Source organism: Bos mutus, chromosome X (genome assembly GCF_027580195.1).
Source record: "Bos mutus isolate GX-2022 chromosome X, NWIPB_WYAK_1.1, whole genome shotgun sequence".
NCBI classification, from domain to species: domain Eukaryota; kingdom Metazoa; phylum Chordata; class Mammalia; order Artiodactyla; family Bovidae; genus Bos; species Bos mutus.
This window is the reverse complement of record NC_091646.1, coordinates 59,769,514-59,788,366: the sequence shown is the minus strand read 5'-3', so window position 1 is coordinate 59,788,366 and position 18,853 is coordinate 59,769,514. Positions and strand designations below refer to the sequence as shown.

Genomic DNA, 18,853 nt, shown 5'->3' with positions numbered 1-18,853 from the left:
TAACATCTTAAAGGAAGATTAAATACATTTTAACATGGGGATTTCTCATTATTAGAAAGTTACTTTCCCACTTTCTACATTTTTATTTTCATCACTAGAAATATTATTTTTATAATAGCTATATTGAATATAGACTTATTGATATTTAAATATAAGAAATATGTTTATGTTTTTATAGAAATATAAACAGTATAAAAATATTTTATATCTTATGTGCAATATTTTCCAGAAGAGCTAGTATTTAGTGTAAAAAAAATTAAAATATGCACATGAGGTAAGAATTCATCCTCAAATTATTTTATTCTTCCTCTGACTTGAAAAATTCTATTTTTCAAATCTGAGGATATCTGTGTACTTGGATTTATGTTAAACATATGATAATTCATGAGTGAGCATTGTTTGTAACATTTAAGAATAATTCTTGACTTTTACGAGCAAAACTTATAAAGAATCTATATAACCAATGCCATCCCTGATTCATTTTTTAATCAATTATTCTTTTATTGTGGTGGGAACTGTTACCATCAAAGCTTCCATCCCCATTATCAGAACTGACAAGACTGCTGGAGCTTGTGAAATGTTAAACATGCACCCCTTGCCTTCCTCAGCATCATCTTTCTGGACTCTACTCTTTAAGATCTACATATGAAAGTTATCTGCCAAGAAAAACCTCACTGTTTATAAAAATCCCCATAAAGCTGTTTTCTTCACGAATTAGAAGATCTTACAATCAGGGATGGCACTGCCTGTGTTATGTATAATTCTAAACAATATAAATCACCTCATGTTCAGCACAAACCAAAATATCTGAAAACCTATCCTGACTTTGTGAATGCTGGGTCTTAAAAAAATCATTTAAGTGCTTTGAGTCTCAGTGTCCTCATTTAGAATATTTAATATGTTGAAGGTAGAGTTACCTCTACTCTCTGGCCAGTTCTAAAACGGTATGATTCTGAAACCATTATAAAAGCCAACAGAATAGAACAATGTGATTATTATATTCAGGTTGGTTGCAGATGCTAGTTATTAGTCTAAATATTTATATTGAGCATAATCAGAATTCAATGATTTAAAGAGCTTTATAGTTGGGAAAGGGCTTCTCTGGTGGCTCAGACAGTAAAGAAGCTGCCTGCAACACAGGAAACTTGGGTTAGATCCCTGGGTTGGGAAGATACCCTGGAGGAGGAAATAGCAACCCACTCCAGTACTCCTGCCTGCAGAATTCCATGGACAGAGGAGCCTAGCGGGCTACAGTACATGGGGTCACAGAGTTGGACACAACTGAGTGATTAACACAAAGGACAAGATCACTTGGCTTTTACTACCTACCATAAAGCTGACATAAAAGACACCAAATGCAGTCAACTAAAGGAAAAGAATAAAAGGCAAATACTAAAGTTTTAAAGAATACCTCAGGTGCTACAAAGTTTGCAGTATAGCATGGAGTTAACAGAAGTCCATTCTCTCCTCGAAGTTGTTTTGCAAACCCAAAATCACAGATCCTAATGGAGTCTGCATTGGCTGATTCATCCATGTATAAAATATTACTAGGTTTAAGATCACGATGAACAACCTTGAACATTTAAAAAAAAAAAAAAAGGATGACATTTCTATAGCTAACTAAGTTAATATATTTCCAGGAAATGAAACTGTCTCAATCATGAAATTTTGAAAATGACACTTTCTCCAACCTTGATAGCCTTGACAACCTGAAGTATATAGGTGAATTATCCCTATCAGATAGATGTGCCAGTTTTTATCAGGCCACCAGTTTTTTTAGTCATTTTCATTCTCAAAGCTGAATTCTCAATTACACTTGTAGACATATTGAACTAAGACCCTTTTCAAACCTCCTCACTATGGTAACCAAATATGAAACCTGAGTTAAAAGAAAAAAAAAAAAAAACTACCTTGAAGATACTGGAGAATGAGCAAAAGGAGATAACATTCTGGTGGGGAGTACATACTTGGCTGAAGGAGGGAGTTGCATGAGTAGGTTCCAATATCTGTGGCTTTTAACAGAAAGCTAAGTACAGTTCCTATGGCACACAGTGGTAGTGAAGGGATGCAGAAAAGCCCATGATCTTTCTGGCCTGGAACACCAGAAAAGAAATACTGGGAAAGCGTGAATGCTGAGTGGAGGAATACAGTAAGGGAAAGAGCCAAAATGGATAAAGGAAGCTCAAATGACAAAAGATCTAAACAGAAACCACAGCTGCTGCTGAAAAAGCAGAGCTTTCAGTGCAAACCTTAAGAAAATTACCCACTGAAAACAAAAGAAAACTAAAATAATCATTGGAGAAAAAAATAACAGAATATAACAAATCTCCACAAGTTAAAATTCAAAATTTTACAGTACACAAATTTGTACAGTACACAATCCAAAATTTTCTGGTATATGAAGAACACTCTTCTAAAAAAAGGATACAGTTTCAAGAAAAAAGAACATCTATCCCAACTTCAAGATAAACTGTGTTAGGCTTAACAGCAAGTGTCTTAAAGTGCCTATTATTATATGTGATATGATAGGTATGCTAGCTAATGCTATGATGATAATCATATTGTAGTATATACATATCTCAAATCAACATGTATACCTTAAATTTACACAATGTTATACGTCAGTTATAGCTCAACAAAATGTACTGTTCAAAACTGAGAAGACTAAATACTAAAAATTTAAAAATAAAGTCACTATTATAATTATCTTCAATAAAGTAAAACAAAACATGCTTTCAATGCATGAAAAGTGAGCAGAAAAATAGAAACAATAAGAATTAAATAAAAAGCTAGACATACATAAATAAAATATTCCAAAATTCTTCATGTGGTGATTTTTCTACTGATACTATCCACTTCATTTAATTTAATCCTATATTTAATCAGCTGTTTACTACATTAAAAGCTCTTTCGAGACAAGGATCAAGACTTAAACTCATGGTTGAATCTGCAACACCTTTTGCATTGTCTGGCATGTAGAAATGCTCAATAAATTTGTCATTAATTTATTTAATTGATGCATTAATTTATTTCTAAAATAAAAGATGCTTATCATTTTCTTCTTGAAAATTATGGCCATCCTTTATTTTAGAGAATGTTGATAAAGACAATCAAATAATTAAATTATTACAGAACTATTATACAATTTATATTTCAAAGTGTTGAAAATGTATTCTATAAAGCCATAGTGAAAAATGAATACTGGCCCATGTAGAATGTTCACTAAGCCAATTCTGAGTTGCTCATTTTTTTTAGTTTATATTAAGTGGGTATGTGTCCACTACTACAACTGATTCAAACTTAAAATTTTAAATTCTTTGTGACTTTGTTTCCTTGGGTAGCTATATATATAATAGAATTGACCTTTTTTGGTAATCCAATTAATTTGTTTTATGAAAATATAGGAAACAAAATAACAGACCTGCCCTTTCAATAGAAATTTTAATGTATTAATACTTCAAGTGTTTAGAATCAAAATTTCTTACTGTATTGGGGAAGGGGTTGCTAACAATCAAAATAAACAGTTCTGCCAGAACTTTATGTGCTAGCCATAGTATAATTTGCTAATTTGTCTGTGTTTCACTTTCAAGTCTGATGAGGTTTAATAAATTAAAAGTCAAGGTTAGATATTTATATAATTCAAACCACTTTAAAATTAATATGCTATTAAATTGGTGCTAACAGGTAGAGAGAATAAAATTTATAATAAGGTATTACCCAATTTCCTAAACTTATAACCTTCACTACATAATGAATTTTATTAGGCTATTCCATATAAAAATATGTGATAGAAAAAGTAATTCATTTTAGGTATCATTTTCTATATATAATTTTATGAAGATATAAGTCCCAGACTTAAAAGGAAGAATATAACTACAACTTACTCCTTGACAATGAAGATAGTCAACTGTCTTAGTTATTATAAACAGTACATCACTAGCTTCCCGTTCTGAAAAACATTTTTGTTTCAGAATACGGTCAAGTAGCTCTCCTCCTTTCATCAAATCCGTAACAAGGTAAACATATCTACCATCATCATAAACCTAAAAAAAGAACATATTTTTAAAATGTTATTATTTAATTCTGAAAAGTGTTCAATTATATTTACTTTGATTTTCGAATGAACCTCTAGTGTTAAAAATACACTATTCCTTTAGTATTAATATAGTACAGACCCTACTGAAGATTAAACTGGCTAAACAGACTCAACACCATTCTGTGAGACCATGTGAAACACATAATTTTATTAACTTTTGAAGATATCTGTTATACTTCATCAAGGAGTATAAGTGGAAAAATAGAACTCTGTGACTCTCAAACAGCACCTATGACATTTCTGACTATATTATAGCCACTTTCTTTCCTTAATAATAGTAAGCTTCCTTCTGGCAGTAAGTATGTTGTTTTTTAATATCCTCCTCACATTCTACTATCTGACCTGGCAACTTAAATATTTGTTGAATTCAAATGTTGTATCAAGGAGAACAAATAAATATGTATACCCTTTTACTCAAGGCACGTGATATCTACGTCTACACACATAAACACATACATGTAGACATATATCTATCTATATACACACATAACATATATTTATATATATATATGTATAAAGTACTATTTAAGGATTACAAGTAAAAATGTATATCATATTATCTGAAACAAACTGATCAAGGAGATGGTTTGTCAGTATTCAGTAACATCTATTAATATGAGTTCACTTTAAAAAAAACTACAGAATAATATTTCACACAAGCAACAATCCACAGTGCTACAGCCAACTGCTGTACAATCAAGGAAATAAAATCTCCAAGAATTTGGCACATTCCTAATCTCTTCTATCTTGTATATTTGTAGTACTAGAGAATAAGTGCTGCTGGTGATGTTGTCAACTAGTTAACCAGTTAGAATATATTCAAGTAATCATGACACTCTCATTTGCCAACCATCATAGTTCCTTTCTGATATTCTACAAGGAGGGTAAGAGTGCAGAATCATAGGGATAAAAGAACTGAAGTGGCAAATTTAAGAGTCTTAATATTTTATGGCATGAAAGTAAAGATACCATGGATATGGAAAGTTCAAAGTCATAACTTCATTAGCTTAGCAGATACATAGATTTTTAAATACCTACATCCTTTAAAGTGATAATGTTGGGGTGTTGTCCATAGCGCATTAAAATTTCAATTTCTTCTGAAGGGTCTCTCTTAATTTTGTCAATGATCTAAGAAACAAGAAAAATCACAGAGGAAAATTATTTTCTTTGTCTAAAAATGAATGACATGATTTCAACTTGGTTGTATTTTCAAGCAACAAATAAAACTCAAGAGTGATGTTTACCTCACATTATTTTAATATTTAAAAATTTCCTATAACTGAAACTTAATTAAAAAACAACATAGTACTTTTCTCAACATTATATTCCATCTAACTGAAAATATACTAACTGATAATTTGATCGAAATATGACAGTAATTGTCACAATTGCTCAATCTTAGCATACTGTGTTACAATAAAATTATTCAAAAGCAAGACATTCAAAAAACATATTGCTTCTCCTAAATAACATCTTTTTTACTGAACAAAGTAAAGTGTTGGTAAGAAATTCAAAATGAAATTATTAAGTCAAGAGTTTTACTTCATCATTTTATCTTTGCTTTCTCCATTTGCTCCACTGAAAAACTGTCAGTTGGCAATTTAACTCACACTTCACATAATTACAATTACATATTAATTTAACTTAATATGTCAAGCAAAAAAAATGTTAGCCTCAGAGACAATACCTTCACTGCAAATTCCATGTTGGTAGTGGTGTGTATGCATCGCTTGCAAACAGAATAGGAGCCAACACCAATATCCTCTTTCAATTCATACACTTCACCAAACTGTGCAGCATTTCCATTTACCTGTTTTTGTTAAAAAGTAAAATACAAAACAATATGGTTTCACATTTTTTGTCTTTTCTCCTAAGTATATGTTCATCTTAAATCTTTAAAAAATCAAAAGTAAGTCTAGAGAAATTTTATCAGTATTTATAAATGGCTTACACAGGTTCTAGGTGATCTGAGCATACAGATTCCGAAGGCTTTCTATATCTCCAAAGCCAATATGATAAATCAACTAGCTAATGTATCACCCATTACATTTTCTTGCCAAAAGACATCACATAAATACATAATTAAAAATGGGAAAAACACCAATACAGTATACTAACGCATATATATGGAATTTAGAAAGATGGTAACAATAACCCTGTGTACGAGACAGCAAAAGAGACACTAATGTATAGAACAGTCTTATGGACTCTGTGGGAGAGGGAGAGGGAGGGAAGATTTGGGAGAATGGCACTGAAACGTGTAAAATATCATGTATGAAACGAGATACCAGTCCAGGTTCGATGCACGATACTGGATGCTTGGGGCTAGTGCACTGGGACGACCCAGAGGGATGGTATGGGGAGGGAGGAGGGAGGAGGGTTCAGGATGGGGAACACATGTATACCTGTGGCAGATTCATTATGGTATTGGCAAAACTAATACAATTATGTAAAGTTTAAAAATAAAATAAAATTAAAAAAAAAAAAGAAATAGGAAAAAAAAAAAAAATAAAAGTTACTACTGTCTGCTTTCTTCCCAAAACATGGAAAGATCTTTAATTCATCATACATAGATAAATGAAGAAGTTAAAAATCACTGTAAATCAATCAGCAATAACAGAAGAAATAATTATCCCTAATCTGAATAATCTATGTGTAATTTACCTGAACAATTGGTAACACATTTGCACTTGTGATAGGAGTGATTTTATATTCTTCTGCAATAGAAGTTGCAACAAAGCTGAATCCTTTGAAGAGTTGATGAGCATTAGCACTGGCTGGCAAACCAGGAGAATCTAATGTCCAAATAATTAAATTTAATTAGAATTAACAGTTTTATGATATGAAATGCCAACATTTCTTTGAGTATAAAGGAAACCATTAAATGTTACCATCAGACATACTATATTATGTATTTGATTTATTGATTATTATCTGTTTCCCAATCAATGGACATGAGTTTGAGAAAGCTCCAGGAGATGGTGAAAGACAGGGAAGCCTGGCATGCTGCAATCCATGGGGTCACAGCGTCGAACATGACTGAGAGACTGAACAACAACAATAATACTAGTATGCAAGCTCCATGTAGATTATGATTTTTGTGTGTTCAGTTCACTTCTGCATCATCACTGCTTAGTATTTACACACTAGGTATTCAATATTTGTTGAATGTATATATGAAACAGATGTCAATAAAAATAAACCACATTAAATTCTGAACCATAAGAGTTAGAGAGAGATATCTCATATCTTACTTTCTACTCACATTCTCTAATGCATTATCATGTCAAAAACACTTTTATAAAAGAAAATGTTCACCTTTTGCTCTAGTCCCTGCTTCCCCAATGAACATTAACCATATAAAGCCTCTACCTGAAAGGTGTCCAAGCAATGTTAAATAGGATCTACACTTCTACACAGGGCAAACCACCCTTTACAAACTTATAATTCTGTCCGTTTTTCATCTAAGAAGCTAGTTTATTTTTTAACCATCTAAATGAATAAAAGCCCTGGTTTTCACACATAAACATGCATTACCTTTAGGTGTTTTTGCAGTAAATTCAGGATCAAAACAAAAAGCATCATCTGGTTTTCCAGAAGCAGGTTTGAAGGGAGGCTGGACTTCTCTTTTATATAATTTCTAGAAGAAATGGCAGAATGATACAAAAATTTATTAACACTTGAAAAATTATTAAAGCAGAATATGATATTCACAGTCCTTAACAGAAGACTCACAATTTCTTAAATGAAATTTCAACAAGTTTCAGATACCTATTAACCAAATTCTAAATTCTACCCTATTAACCAAATTCTGTATATCATCTAAATTTGAGAGATTATATACAGAATCAAATAAGACCAAGGAACACAGCAGCAAGCCATAGGTTGTATTCACAAGGAATAATGCTGTTCAGTTTTGGATTTCAAAAACTGACTTGGATTCTCACTGGTAAAATAACCATAAAGAATATCACATGTTACCAAGAAGAAATAACTAATGACATTCTAGGATTTCAAAATTAATAATTACTCTATCCTCAAGAAGTATGCATTATACCTGAAGTAACTTGCTTTCACATAAAAAATATGCATGTAAAAAGAATTCAAAAATTTAAACTTGTCTAACAATCTAACTTCCTAAAACTTATGTTTTTGAAAGACATATAAAATAGCTTACAATATATGCAAGTCTACTTTTTTATGGAAGCATAGTTTTTCAAAAGCTCACAGTCCCACAGTGAGGGAAAATAAATAGAAGATTATTGTAAACTAATTTTCATTTAGAGGCCATATATGACAAACCTATAGCAAACAACATTCCCAATGATGAAAAACTGAAAGCATTTCCTCTAAGATAAGGAATAAGACAAGGATGTCCACTCTCACCACTTTTATTCAATGTAGTTTTGAAGTCCTAGCTAAGGTAATCAGAGAAAAAATTAAGGAATCCAAATTGGAAAAGAAAAAGTACAATTGACACTGTTTGCAGATGATATGAAACTCTACACAGAAAATCTTTAAGAGGCCACCAGAAAAGTACTTGAGCTAATCAATGAATTTAGTAAACCTGCATGATACAAAATTAATGCACAGAAATCTCCTGCTATACACTAACAACAAAAGATCAGAAAGAGAAATTAAGGAAACAATACTATCTACCATTGAAACTATAATAATAAAATACCTAGGAATAAAAATACCTAATGAGAAAAAAGACCTGTACTCAGAAAACTGTAAGATGCTGATCAACAAATCAAAAATGATGCAAATAGATGGAGATATACATCATGTTTTTGGATTGGAGAAATCAATATTGTGAAAATAAATGTACTACCCTAAGTAATCTACAGATTCAATACAATCCCTATCAAACTACCAAGGGCATTTTTCACAGAATTAGAACAAAATATTTTATAATTGGTATGGAAACAAATAAATACCAAGTATTGATTATATTCTTTGCAGGCATATATGGAGAAGCTCTATACAGGCAGCAAAATTAAGACCGGGAGCTGACTGTGGCCTAGGTCATGAATTTCTTATTGCAAAATTCAGACTTAAATTGAAGAAAGTAGGGAAGACCACTATACCATGCAGGTATGACCTAAATCAAATCTCTTATACAGTGGAAGTGACAAGTGATTCAAGGGATTAGATCAGATAGACAGAGTACCTAAAGTACTATGGACAGAGGTTCGTGACATTGTACAGGTAACAGTGATCAAGACCATCCCCAAGAAAAAGAAATGCAAAAAGGAAAAATGGTGGTCTGAGAAGGCCTTACAAATAGCTGAGAAAAGAAGAGAAGTAAAAAGCAAAGGAAAAAAGAAAAGATATACCGATTGAATGCAGAGTTCCAAAGAACAGCAAGGAGAGATAAGAAAGCCTTCCTACGTCATCAATGCAAAGAAGTAGAGGGAAACAATAAAATGGAAAAGATTAGAGATCTCTTCAAGAAAATCAGCAATACGAAGGGAACATTTCACCCAAGGATGGGCACAATAAAGGACAGAAATGGCATGGACCTAACAGAAGCAGAAGATATTAAGAAGAGGTGGTAAGAATAAACAGAAGAACTAAAAAAAAGATCTTCCTGACCCAGATAATCACAATGGTGTGATCGCTTACCTAAAGCAAGACATCCTGGAAACAAGTTGGACTTAGGAAGCATAACTACGAACAAAGCTAGTGGAGGTGATGGAATTCCAGTTGAGCTATTTCAAATCCTAAAAGATGATGCTGTCAAAGTGCTGCTCTAAATATGACAGCAAATATGGAAAACTCAGGAGTGGCCACAGGACTAGAAAAGGTCAGTTTTTGTTCCAAACCCAAAGAAAGGCAATGCCAAAGAATGTTGAAACTATTGCAAAATTGCACTGATCTCACACACTAGCAAAGTAATGCCCAAAATGCTCCAAACCAGGCTTCAACAGTACGTGAACTGAGAATTTCCAGATGTTCAAGCTGGATGTAGAAAAGGCAGAGGAGCCAGAGATCAAATTGCCAACATCAGTTGGATCATTAAAAAAGCAAGAAAGTTACAGAAAAACATCTACTTCTGCTTTATTGACTATACCAAAGCCTTTGACTGTGTGGATCACAACAAACTGTGGAAAATTCTGAAAGAGATGGGAATACCAGACAACCTGACCTGCCTCCTGAGAAACCTGTATGCAGGTTAGAAAGCAACAGTTAGAAATGGACACGGAAGAATAGTTAGAACTGGACATGGAAAACAAATCAGGAAAGGAATACATCCAAATCATCAAGGTTCTATATTATCGCCCTGATTATTTAACTTATATGACGAATATATCATGCGAAATGCTGGGCTGGATGAGGCACACACTGGAATCAAGATTGCTAGGAGAAGTATCAATAACCTCAGATACACAGATGACACCACCCTTATGACAGAAACCAAAGTAGACCTCAAGAGCCTTTTGATGAAAGTGAAAGAGGACAGTGAAAAAGGTGAAACAGTGACAGACTTTATATTTTGGGGGCTCCAAAATCACTGCAGATTGTGGCTGTGCCCATGAAATAAAAAGACACTTGCTCCCTGGAAGAAAAGATATGACTAACCTAGACGGCATAAAAAGTAGGGAGTATTACTCAGCCATTAAAAAGAAAACATTTGAATCAGTTCTAATGAGGTGGATGAAACTGGAGCCTATTATACAGAGTGAAGTAAGTCAGAAGGAAAAACACCAATACAGTATAATAATGCATATATATGGAATTTAGAAAGATGGTAACAATAACCCTGTGTACGAGACAGCAAAAGAGACACTAATGTATAGAACAGTCTTATGGACTCTATGGGAGAGGGAGAGGGTGGGAATATTTGGGAGAATAGCATTGAAACATGTAAAATATCATGTATGAAACGAGATGCCAGTCCAGGTTCGATGCACGATACTGGATGCTTGGGGCTAGTGCACTGGGACGACCCAGAGGGATGGTATAGGGAGGGAGGAGGGAGGAGGGTTCAGGATGGGGAACACATGAATATCTGTGGTGGATTCATTTTGATATTTGGCAAAACTAATACAATTATGTAAAGTTTAAAAATAAAATAAAATTTCAAAAAAAAATTTCAAAAAAAAAATAAATAAAACATTTCTCCATCAGTGGGAAAAAAAAAAAAAAGGCAGGGATATTACTTTGCAGACAAAGGTCCACCTAGTCAAAGCTATGGTTTTTCCAGTAGTCATAAATGGATTTGAGAGTTGGATGATAAATTTGAGCGCCAAAGAACTGATTCTTTTGAAATGTGTTGAAGAAGTCTCTTAAGAGTTCCTTGGACTGAAAGGAGATCAAAACAGTACATCCTAAAGGAAATCTGTCCTGAATATTCATTGGAAGGACTGATGCTGAAGCTGAAACTCCAACACTTTGGCCACCTGATACAAAGAACTGACTCACTGGAGAAGACCCTGACGCTGGGGAAGATTGAAGGTAGGCTAAGAAGTGGACAATAAAGGATGACATGTTAGATGGCATCACTGACTTGATAGACATGAATTTCAGCAAGCTTCGGGAGTTGGTGATGGACAGGGAAGCCTGGCGTGCTACAGTCCATGGGGTCAGAAATAGTTGGACATGAATGAGTGACGAAACTGATTGATGGAAACAAAATGACTCCAAATAGCCAAAGCAATCTTGAGAAAGAAAACTGTAGTTGGAAGAATCAGGCTTCCTGACATGAAACTAAACTATGAAGCTACAGTTCAAGACAGTATGATAATGGCACAAAACTGGAAATATACACGAAAGGAATAGGATAGAAAGAACAGAAATAAACGCATGCACCTAGAGTACATCATGAGAAAAGCTGGGCTGGAGGAAGCACAAGCTGGAATCAAGATTGCCAGAAGAAATATCAATAACCTCAGGTATGCAGATGACAACACCCTTATGGTAGAAAGTGAAGAGAAACCAAAAAGCCTCTTGATTAAAGTGAAAGACGAGAGTGAAAAAGTTGGCTTAAAGCTCAACATTCAGAAAACGAAGATCATGGCATCTGGTCCCATCACTTCATGGGAAATAGATGGGGAAACAGTGGAAACAGTGTCAGACTTTATTTTTGGGGGCTCCAAAATCACTGCAGATGGTGACTGCAGCCATGAAATTAAAAGACACTTACTCCGTGGAAGGAGTTATGACCAACCTAGATAGCATATTCAAAAGCACAGACATTACTTTGCCAACAAAGGTCTGTCTAGTTAAGGCTATGGTTTTTCCTGTGGTCATGTATGGATGTGACAGTTGGACTGTGAAGCAAGCTGAGAGCTGATGAATTGATGCTTTTGAACTGTGGTGTTGGAGAAGACTCTTGAGAGTCCCTTTGACTGCAAGGAAATCCAAGTAGTCCATTCTAAAGGAGATCAGCCCTAGGTGTTCTTTGGAGGGAATGATGCTAAAGCTGAAACTCCAGTACTTTGGCCACCTCATGCGAAGAGCTGACTCACTGCAAAAGACTCTGATGCTGGGAGGGATTGGGGGCAGGAGGAGAAGGGACGACAGAGGATGAGATGGCTGGATGGCATCACCGACTTGATGGACATGAGTTTGAGTGAACTCCGGGAGTTGGTGATGGACAGGGAGGCCTGGCGTGCTGCGATTCATGGGGTCGCAAAGAGCTGGACACGAATGAGTGACTGAACTGAACCTATGGTCACCTAATTTGTAACAAAGAAGGCAAAGGAGAAAAGGCAGTCTCTCCAATAAGTGGTGTGAAGATAGGATTCTCTCTGTTACATTTTATTTAAAGTTTTTATTTTTCACTGGTGCACAGCTGATTATCACCCTTGTGACAGTTTCAGGCGGACTGCAAAGGGACTCAGCCATATATATACCTGTATCCATTCTCCCCCAAACTCCCCTCCCAATTTTCAAATCTAAAATTACAATCTAACGAAAAACAACATCAGCAAAAATCGTGGTGTGAGGATAACTGGACAGTTACATGTAAACAAATGAAATTAGAACACTGCCTAACACCACACACACAAAAAAACTTGGGGTTCCTTCATGGCTCAGTGGTAAAGAATTGGCCTGCCAATGCAGGAGACATAGGTTAGAACCCTGCTCTGGGAAGATCCCACATGGTCTAGAGCTACAAAATCCCTGCGCCACAACTACTGAGCCTGTGCTCTAGAGCTCGGGAGGCACAACGGCTGAAGCCCATGTACCTAGAGGCCATGCTCCACAAAAAGAGAAATCACTGCAATGAGAAGCCCAAGCACCACAACTAGAGAGTGGTCCCTACTCCCCACAACTAGAGAAAAGCCCATGCAGCAATGAAGACCTAGCACAGCCAAAAATAAATAAAATTATTTAAACAGAAAAAAAAAAAAAAAACTCAAAATGTATTAAAGATCAAAATGTAAGGCTGGATACTATAAAACTGTTAGAGGAAAATGTAGGAAAACCACTCTTTGACATAAACTGCAGCAAAATTTTGCCACGTCCTAGAGTAATGAAAAAAAAAAAAAAAAAGAACAAATGGGACCTAATTAAACCACTCGTAAAAGAATGAGACTAGAATACTTTCTAACACGATATGCAAAATTAAACTCAAAATAGATTAAAGATCTAAACGTAAGACCATAAATTATAAAACTCCTAGAGGAGAATATAGGCAAAACACTCTCTGACATAAATCACAGCAAGATCCTCTATGACCCACCTTCCAGAATATTGGAAATAAAAGCAAAAATAAACAAATGGGACCTAATTAAAATTAAAAGCTTCTGCACAACAAAGAAAACTATAAGCAAGGTGAAAAGGCAGCCTTCAGAATGGGAGAGAATAATAGCAAATGAAGCAACTGACAACGAATTAATCTCAAAAATATACAAGCAACTCCTGCAGCTCAATTCCAGAAACATAAACGACCCAGTAAAAAATGGGCCAAAGAACTGAACAGAGATTTCTCAAAAGAAGACATACAGATGGCTAACAAACATATGAAAAGATGCTCAACATCACTCATTAGCAGAGAAATGCACATCAAAAACACACTGAGGTACCATTTCATGCCAGTCAGAATGGCTACTATCCAGAAGTCTACAAGTAATACATGCTGGAGAGGGTGTAGAGAAAAGGGAACCCTCTTACACTGTTGGTGAGAATGCAAACTAGTTCAGCCACTATGGAGAACAGTATGGAGATTCCTTCAGTTCAGTTCAGTCACTCAGTTGTGTCCGACTTTTTGCAACCCCATGAATTGCAGTACGCCAGGACTCCCTGTCCATCACCAACTCCTGGAGTTCACTTAGACTCATGTCCATCGAGTCAGTGATGCCATCCAGCCATCTCATCCTCTGTCGTCCCTTCTCCTCCTGCCCCCAATCCCTCCCAGCATCAGAGTCTTTTCCAATAAGTCAACTCTTCGCATGAGGTGGCCAAAGTACTTGGAGTTTCAGCTTTAGCATCATTCCTTCCAAAGAAATCCCAGGGCTGATCTCCTTCAGGATGTACTGGTTGGATCTCCTTGCAGTCCAGGGGACTTTGAACAGTCTTCTCCAACACCACAGTTCAAAAGCATCAATTCTTCGGCGCTCAGCCTTCTTCACAGTCCAACTCTCACATCCATACATGACCACAGGAAAAACCATAGCCTTGACTAGATGGACCTTTGTTGGAAAAGTAATGTCTGTGCTTTTGAATATGCTATCTAGGTTGGACATAACTTTCCTTCCACAGAGTAAGCATCTTTTAATTTCATGGCTGCAGTCACCATCTGCAGTGATTTTGGAGCCCCAAAAAATAAAATCTGACACTGTTTCCACTGTTTCCCCATCTATTTCCCATGAAGTGATGGGACCAGAGGCCATGATCTTCGTTTTCTGAATGCTGAGCTTTAAGCCAACTTTTTCACTCTCCACTTTCACTTTCATCAAGAGGCTTTTTAGTTCCTCTTCACTTTCTGCCATATGGGTGGTGTCATTTGCATATCTGAGGTTATTGGCATTTCTTCCGGCAATCATGATTCCAGCTTGTGTTTCTTCCAGTCCAGGGTTTCTCATGATGTACTCTGCATATAAGTTAAATAAGCAGGGTGACAATATACAACTTTGACCTACTCCTTTTCCTATTTGGAACCAGTCTGTTGTTCCATGTCCAGTTCTAACTGTTGCTTCCTGACCTTCATAAAGATTTCTCAAGAGGCAGGTCATGTGGTCTGGTATTCCCATCTCTTGAAGAATTTTCCACAGTTTATTGTGATCCACACAGTCAAAGGCTTTGGCATAGTCAATAAAGCAGAAACAGATGTTTTTCTGGAACTCTCTTGCTTTTTCTATGATCCAGTGGATGTTGGCAATTTGATCTCTGGTTCCTCTGCCTTTCCTAAAACCAGCTTGAACATCAGGAAGCTCCTTAAAAAACTGGAAATAGAACTGCCTTATGACCCAGCAATCCCACTGCTGGGCATACACACCGAGGAAACCAGAATTGAAAGAGACACGTGTACCCCAATGTTCATCGCAGCACTGTTTATAATAGCCAGGACATGGAAGCAACCTAGATGTCCATCAGCAGATGAATGGATAAGAAAGCTGTGGTACATATACACAATGGAGTATTACTCAGCCATTAAAAAGAATACATTTTAATCAGTTCTAATGAGGTGGATGAAACTGGAGCCTATTATATAGAGTGAAGTAAGCCAGCAAGAAAAACACCAATATAGTATACTAACACATATATATGGAATTTAGAAAGATGGTAACAATAGCCCTGTATGCATGATAGCAAAAGAGACACAGATGTATAGAACAGTCTTTTGGACTCTGTGGGAGAGGGAGAGGGTGGGATGATTTGGGAGAATGGCATTGAACCATGTATAATATCATATAAGAAATGAATCAAACCTGAAGGTTCGATGCAGGATACAGGATGCTTGGGGCTGGTGCACTGGGATGACCCAGAGGGATGGTACAGGGAGGGTGGTGCAAGGGGGGTTCAGGATGGGGAACACATGTACACCTGTGGCGGATTCATGTTGATGTATGTCAAAACCAATACAATATTGTAAAGTAGCCTCCAATTAAAATAAATAAATTTAAATTAAAATAAATAAACTTAAAAGTTTCTACACAGCAAAGGAAATCATAAACAAGATGAAAAGACAACCCTACGAATGCGAGTAAATATTTGCAAGTGAAACAACTGACAAGGAATTAATCTCTAAAATATACAAGTACTTCATGCATATCAATATAAAAAAATCCAATTAAAAAATGAGTGGAAGATCTAAGTAGACATTTCTTAAAAGAAGGCATACACATGGCCAATGAGGCACATGAAAAGATGATCAAAATCACTATTAGAGAAATGAAAATTAAAAATACAATGAACTACCACCTTACACCAGTGAGAATGGCCAACATGGCCTTTATCAAAAAAATCTACAAACAATATATGCTGGAGGGATATGGAGAAAAGGGAACCCTCCTACACTGTTGGTGGGAATATAAACTCATAGAGCCACTATGGATAACAGAATGGAGGTACCTTGAAAAACTAAAAATAGAACTGCCATATGACCCAGAAATCTCACTGCTGCTGCTGCTAAGTCACGTCAGTCGTGTCTGACTCTGTGCAACCCCATAGATGGCAGCCCATCAGGCTCCACCCTCCCTGGGATTCTCCAGGCAAGAACACTGGAGTGGGTTTCCATTTCCTTCTCCAACGCATGGAAGTGAAAATGAAAGTGAAGTCGCTCAGTCATGCCTGACTCTTCACAACCCCATGAACTGTAGCCTACCAGGCTCCTCCATCCATGGGATTTTCCAAGCAAGAGTACCGGAATGGGTTGCCATTGCCTTCTCCAGAAATCTCACTACTAGGTATATATGCAGAAAAAAACATAATTAAAAAATATACATGTACCCCAATGTTCACCACAGTACTATTTACAATAACCAGGACACAGAAGCAATCTAAATGTCCATCAACAGATGAATGGATAAAGAATATATGGTACATAAAGCCCAGTGTAATATTACTCAGTCATAAAACAGAATGAAATTGTGTCATTTGCAGAGATGTGGATAGACCTAGAGACTTTCATACACAGTGAAGTTAAGTCAGAAAGAGAAAGACAAATATCCTTTAGTATCTCTTATATGTGGCATCTAGAAAAATGGTATAGGTGAACTTATCTGCAAAGCAGAAATAGAGACACAGACACAGAGAACAAACATATGGATACCAAGGGGGTAAGGGGAAAGGTATAATGAACTGGGAGATTGATATTGACAGGTATACACTATTATGTATAAATAGATAACTAATGAGGACCTTCTCTAAAGCACAGGGAACTCTACTCAATGCTCTGTGGTGACCTATACGGAAAGGAAATCCAAAAGAGAGGGGATGCATAGCTGATTCACTTTGCTGTACAACAGAAACACAACATTGTAAAACAACTATACTTGAGTAAAAATTAATTTAAAAAGATACAAAAAATAAATAATAATATCTGTTTTGCAAAAGATAATGTCACTATCTCAAAAGACATCTGCACCACCATGTTTATTGAAGTATTATTCACAATACCCAAGACATGGAAATAACCTGTGTCCATCAACAGAAGAATGAATTAAGAAGAAATGAGTCAGACAGAGTAAGACAAATATTGTAGATCTCACTCATATGTAGAACCTTAAAAAAAAAGAACAAAAACAGGTTGCTCTTGCCTTCTAAGACAGACTGCATTCTGCCTATGGAACGTTTCTCAATAAACCTACTTTCACTTTATAGAAAAGTAATTTTTATTTATTCAAATACATACACATTCTACTCCTTTGTTATTTAAGAGCAATAAACAAACTTTAGATATAAAAATAATGGAAATTAATTTCTAGCTTTTTCTAGTTAAGGAAAAAGTAAGAGTAGAGAAGCATTAGAAAAAAATGACAAGGAAATGGAAGAATACTGAAAGAGGAATGCACACAGATAAGACAAATGCAATGCAATTCCCATGTTCATTACAAGGCTTTTCAGGTTATTAATGCTAACAGCTTATGTTATATTGCAGTTTTATAACTATTAAAATAAATCAAAATATTGGGCTACTGAAACTTGTTCTACAAGCCAGATGAAATGATAATTTGGTCAGTGAATAGTGGTTCTCTGCCTCTGCCTTAGAAATCAAAAGAGACATGTTTTCTTTGGGGATAATTTTCACTATCAATGTCAGAAGTAAATAATCAAAAATGCTTACCTATGATGATTAATAGTACATAAAATACATAAAGTTGTGTTGTAAGCAACAATAAGAAAAAGTGAAAAGCTCACTAGTCTGGGAGTTGCAACTTAAAAAATTCAATAAATGACTTTGCAGAATTTCACTATGTTTTTGTTTTCATGCCCTCTCAAAATTTAGTGAAATAACTATACAAAGATTTTTACTTCTTAGCAAATTTAAATTGTTCTAATACATGACAAAGGATCATTTGAAATTAAATAACATCTTAGATTCTTTACAGTTCATTTTTTCTTTAAGAATCTGCCCTTTCATTCATCCCCTTTCTCCTTTTTCTTCTTCCCACCCATATTCTTCAACCTAGAATAGAAGAGAATATTAACCATACTTAACAGGTAAGACAAATGAGAAACAAAAATGTACTATATATCATCCACGCATCTGCTGGTTGAAGGTAACTGCATGATATGCTATGCTTGTAAATAAAAATCTCACACTAAATATGAAACAAATGGATTAAGTTTATCAGCAAAGTC

General features: G+C 35.3%; 1 protein-coding gene across 1 annotated transcript in view; it reads right to left on the bottom strand.

The window, feature by feature from the left end:
- The window catches only part of RPS6KA6 (ribosomal protein S6 kinase A6), a 180,040-nt gene that overhangs the window by 57,842 nt on the left and 103,345 nt on the right, over positions 1-18,853 (bottom strand). Inside the window, exons 8-13 of the mRNA XM_070366584.1 lie at positions 7,634-7,736; positions 6,761-6,891; positions 5,784-5,906; positions 5,135-5,224; positions 3,885-4,043; positions 1,412-1,573 (exon numbers count right to left, since the gene is read on the bottom strand). Coding sequence (XP_070222685.1) covers positions 1,412-1,573; positions 3,885-4,043; positions 5,135-5,224; positions 5,784-5,906; positions 6,761-6,891; positions 7,634-7,736 — 768 coding nt within the window. The remainder of the gene's footprint in view (positions 1-1,411; positions 1,574-3,884; positions 4,044-5,134; positions 5,225-5,783; positions 5,907-6,760; positions 6,892-7,633; positions 7,737-18,853) is intronic.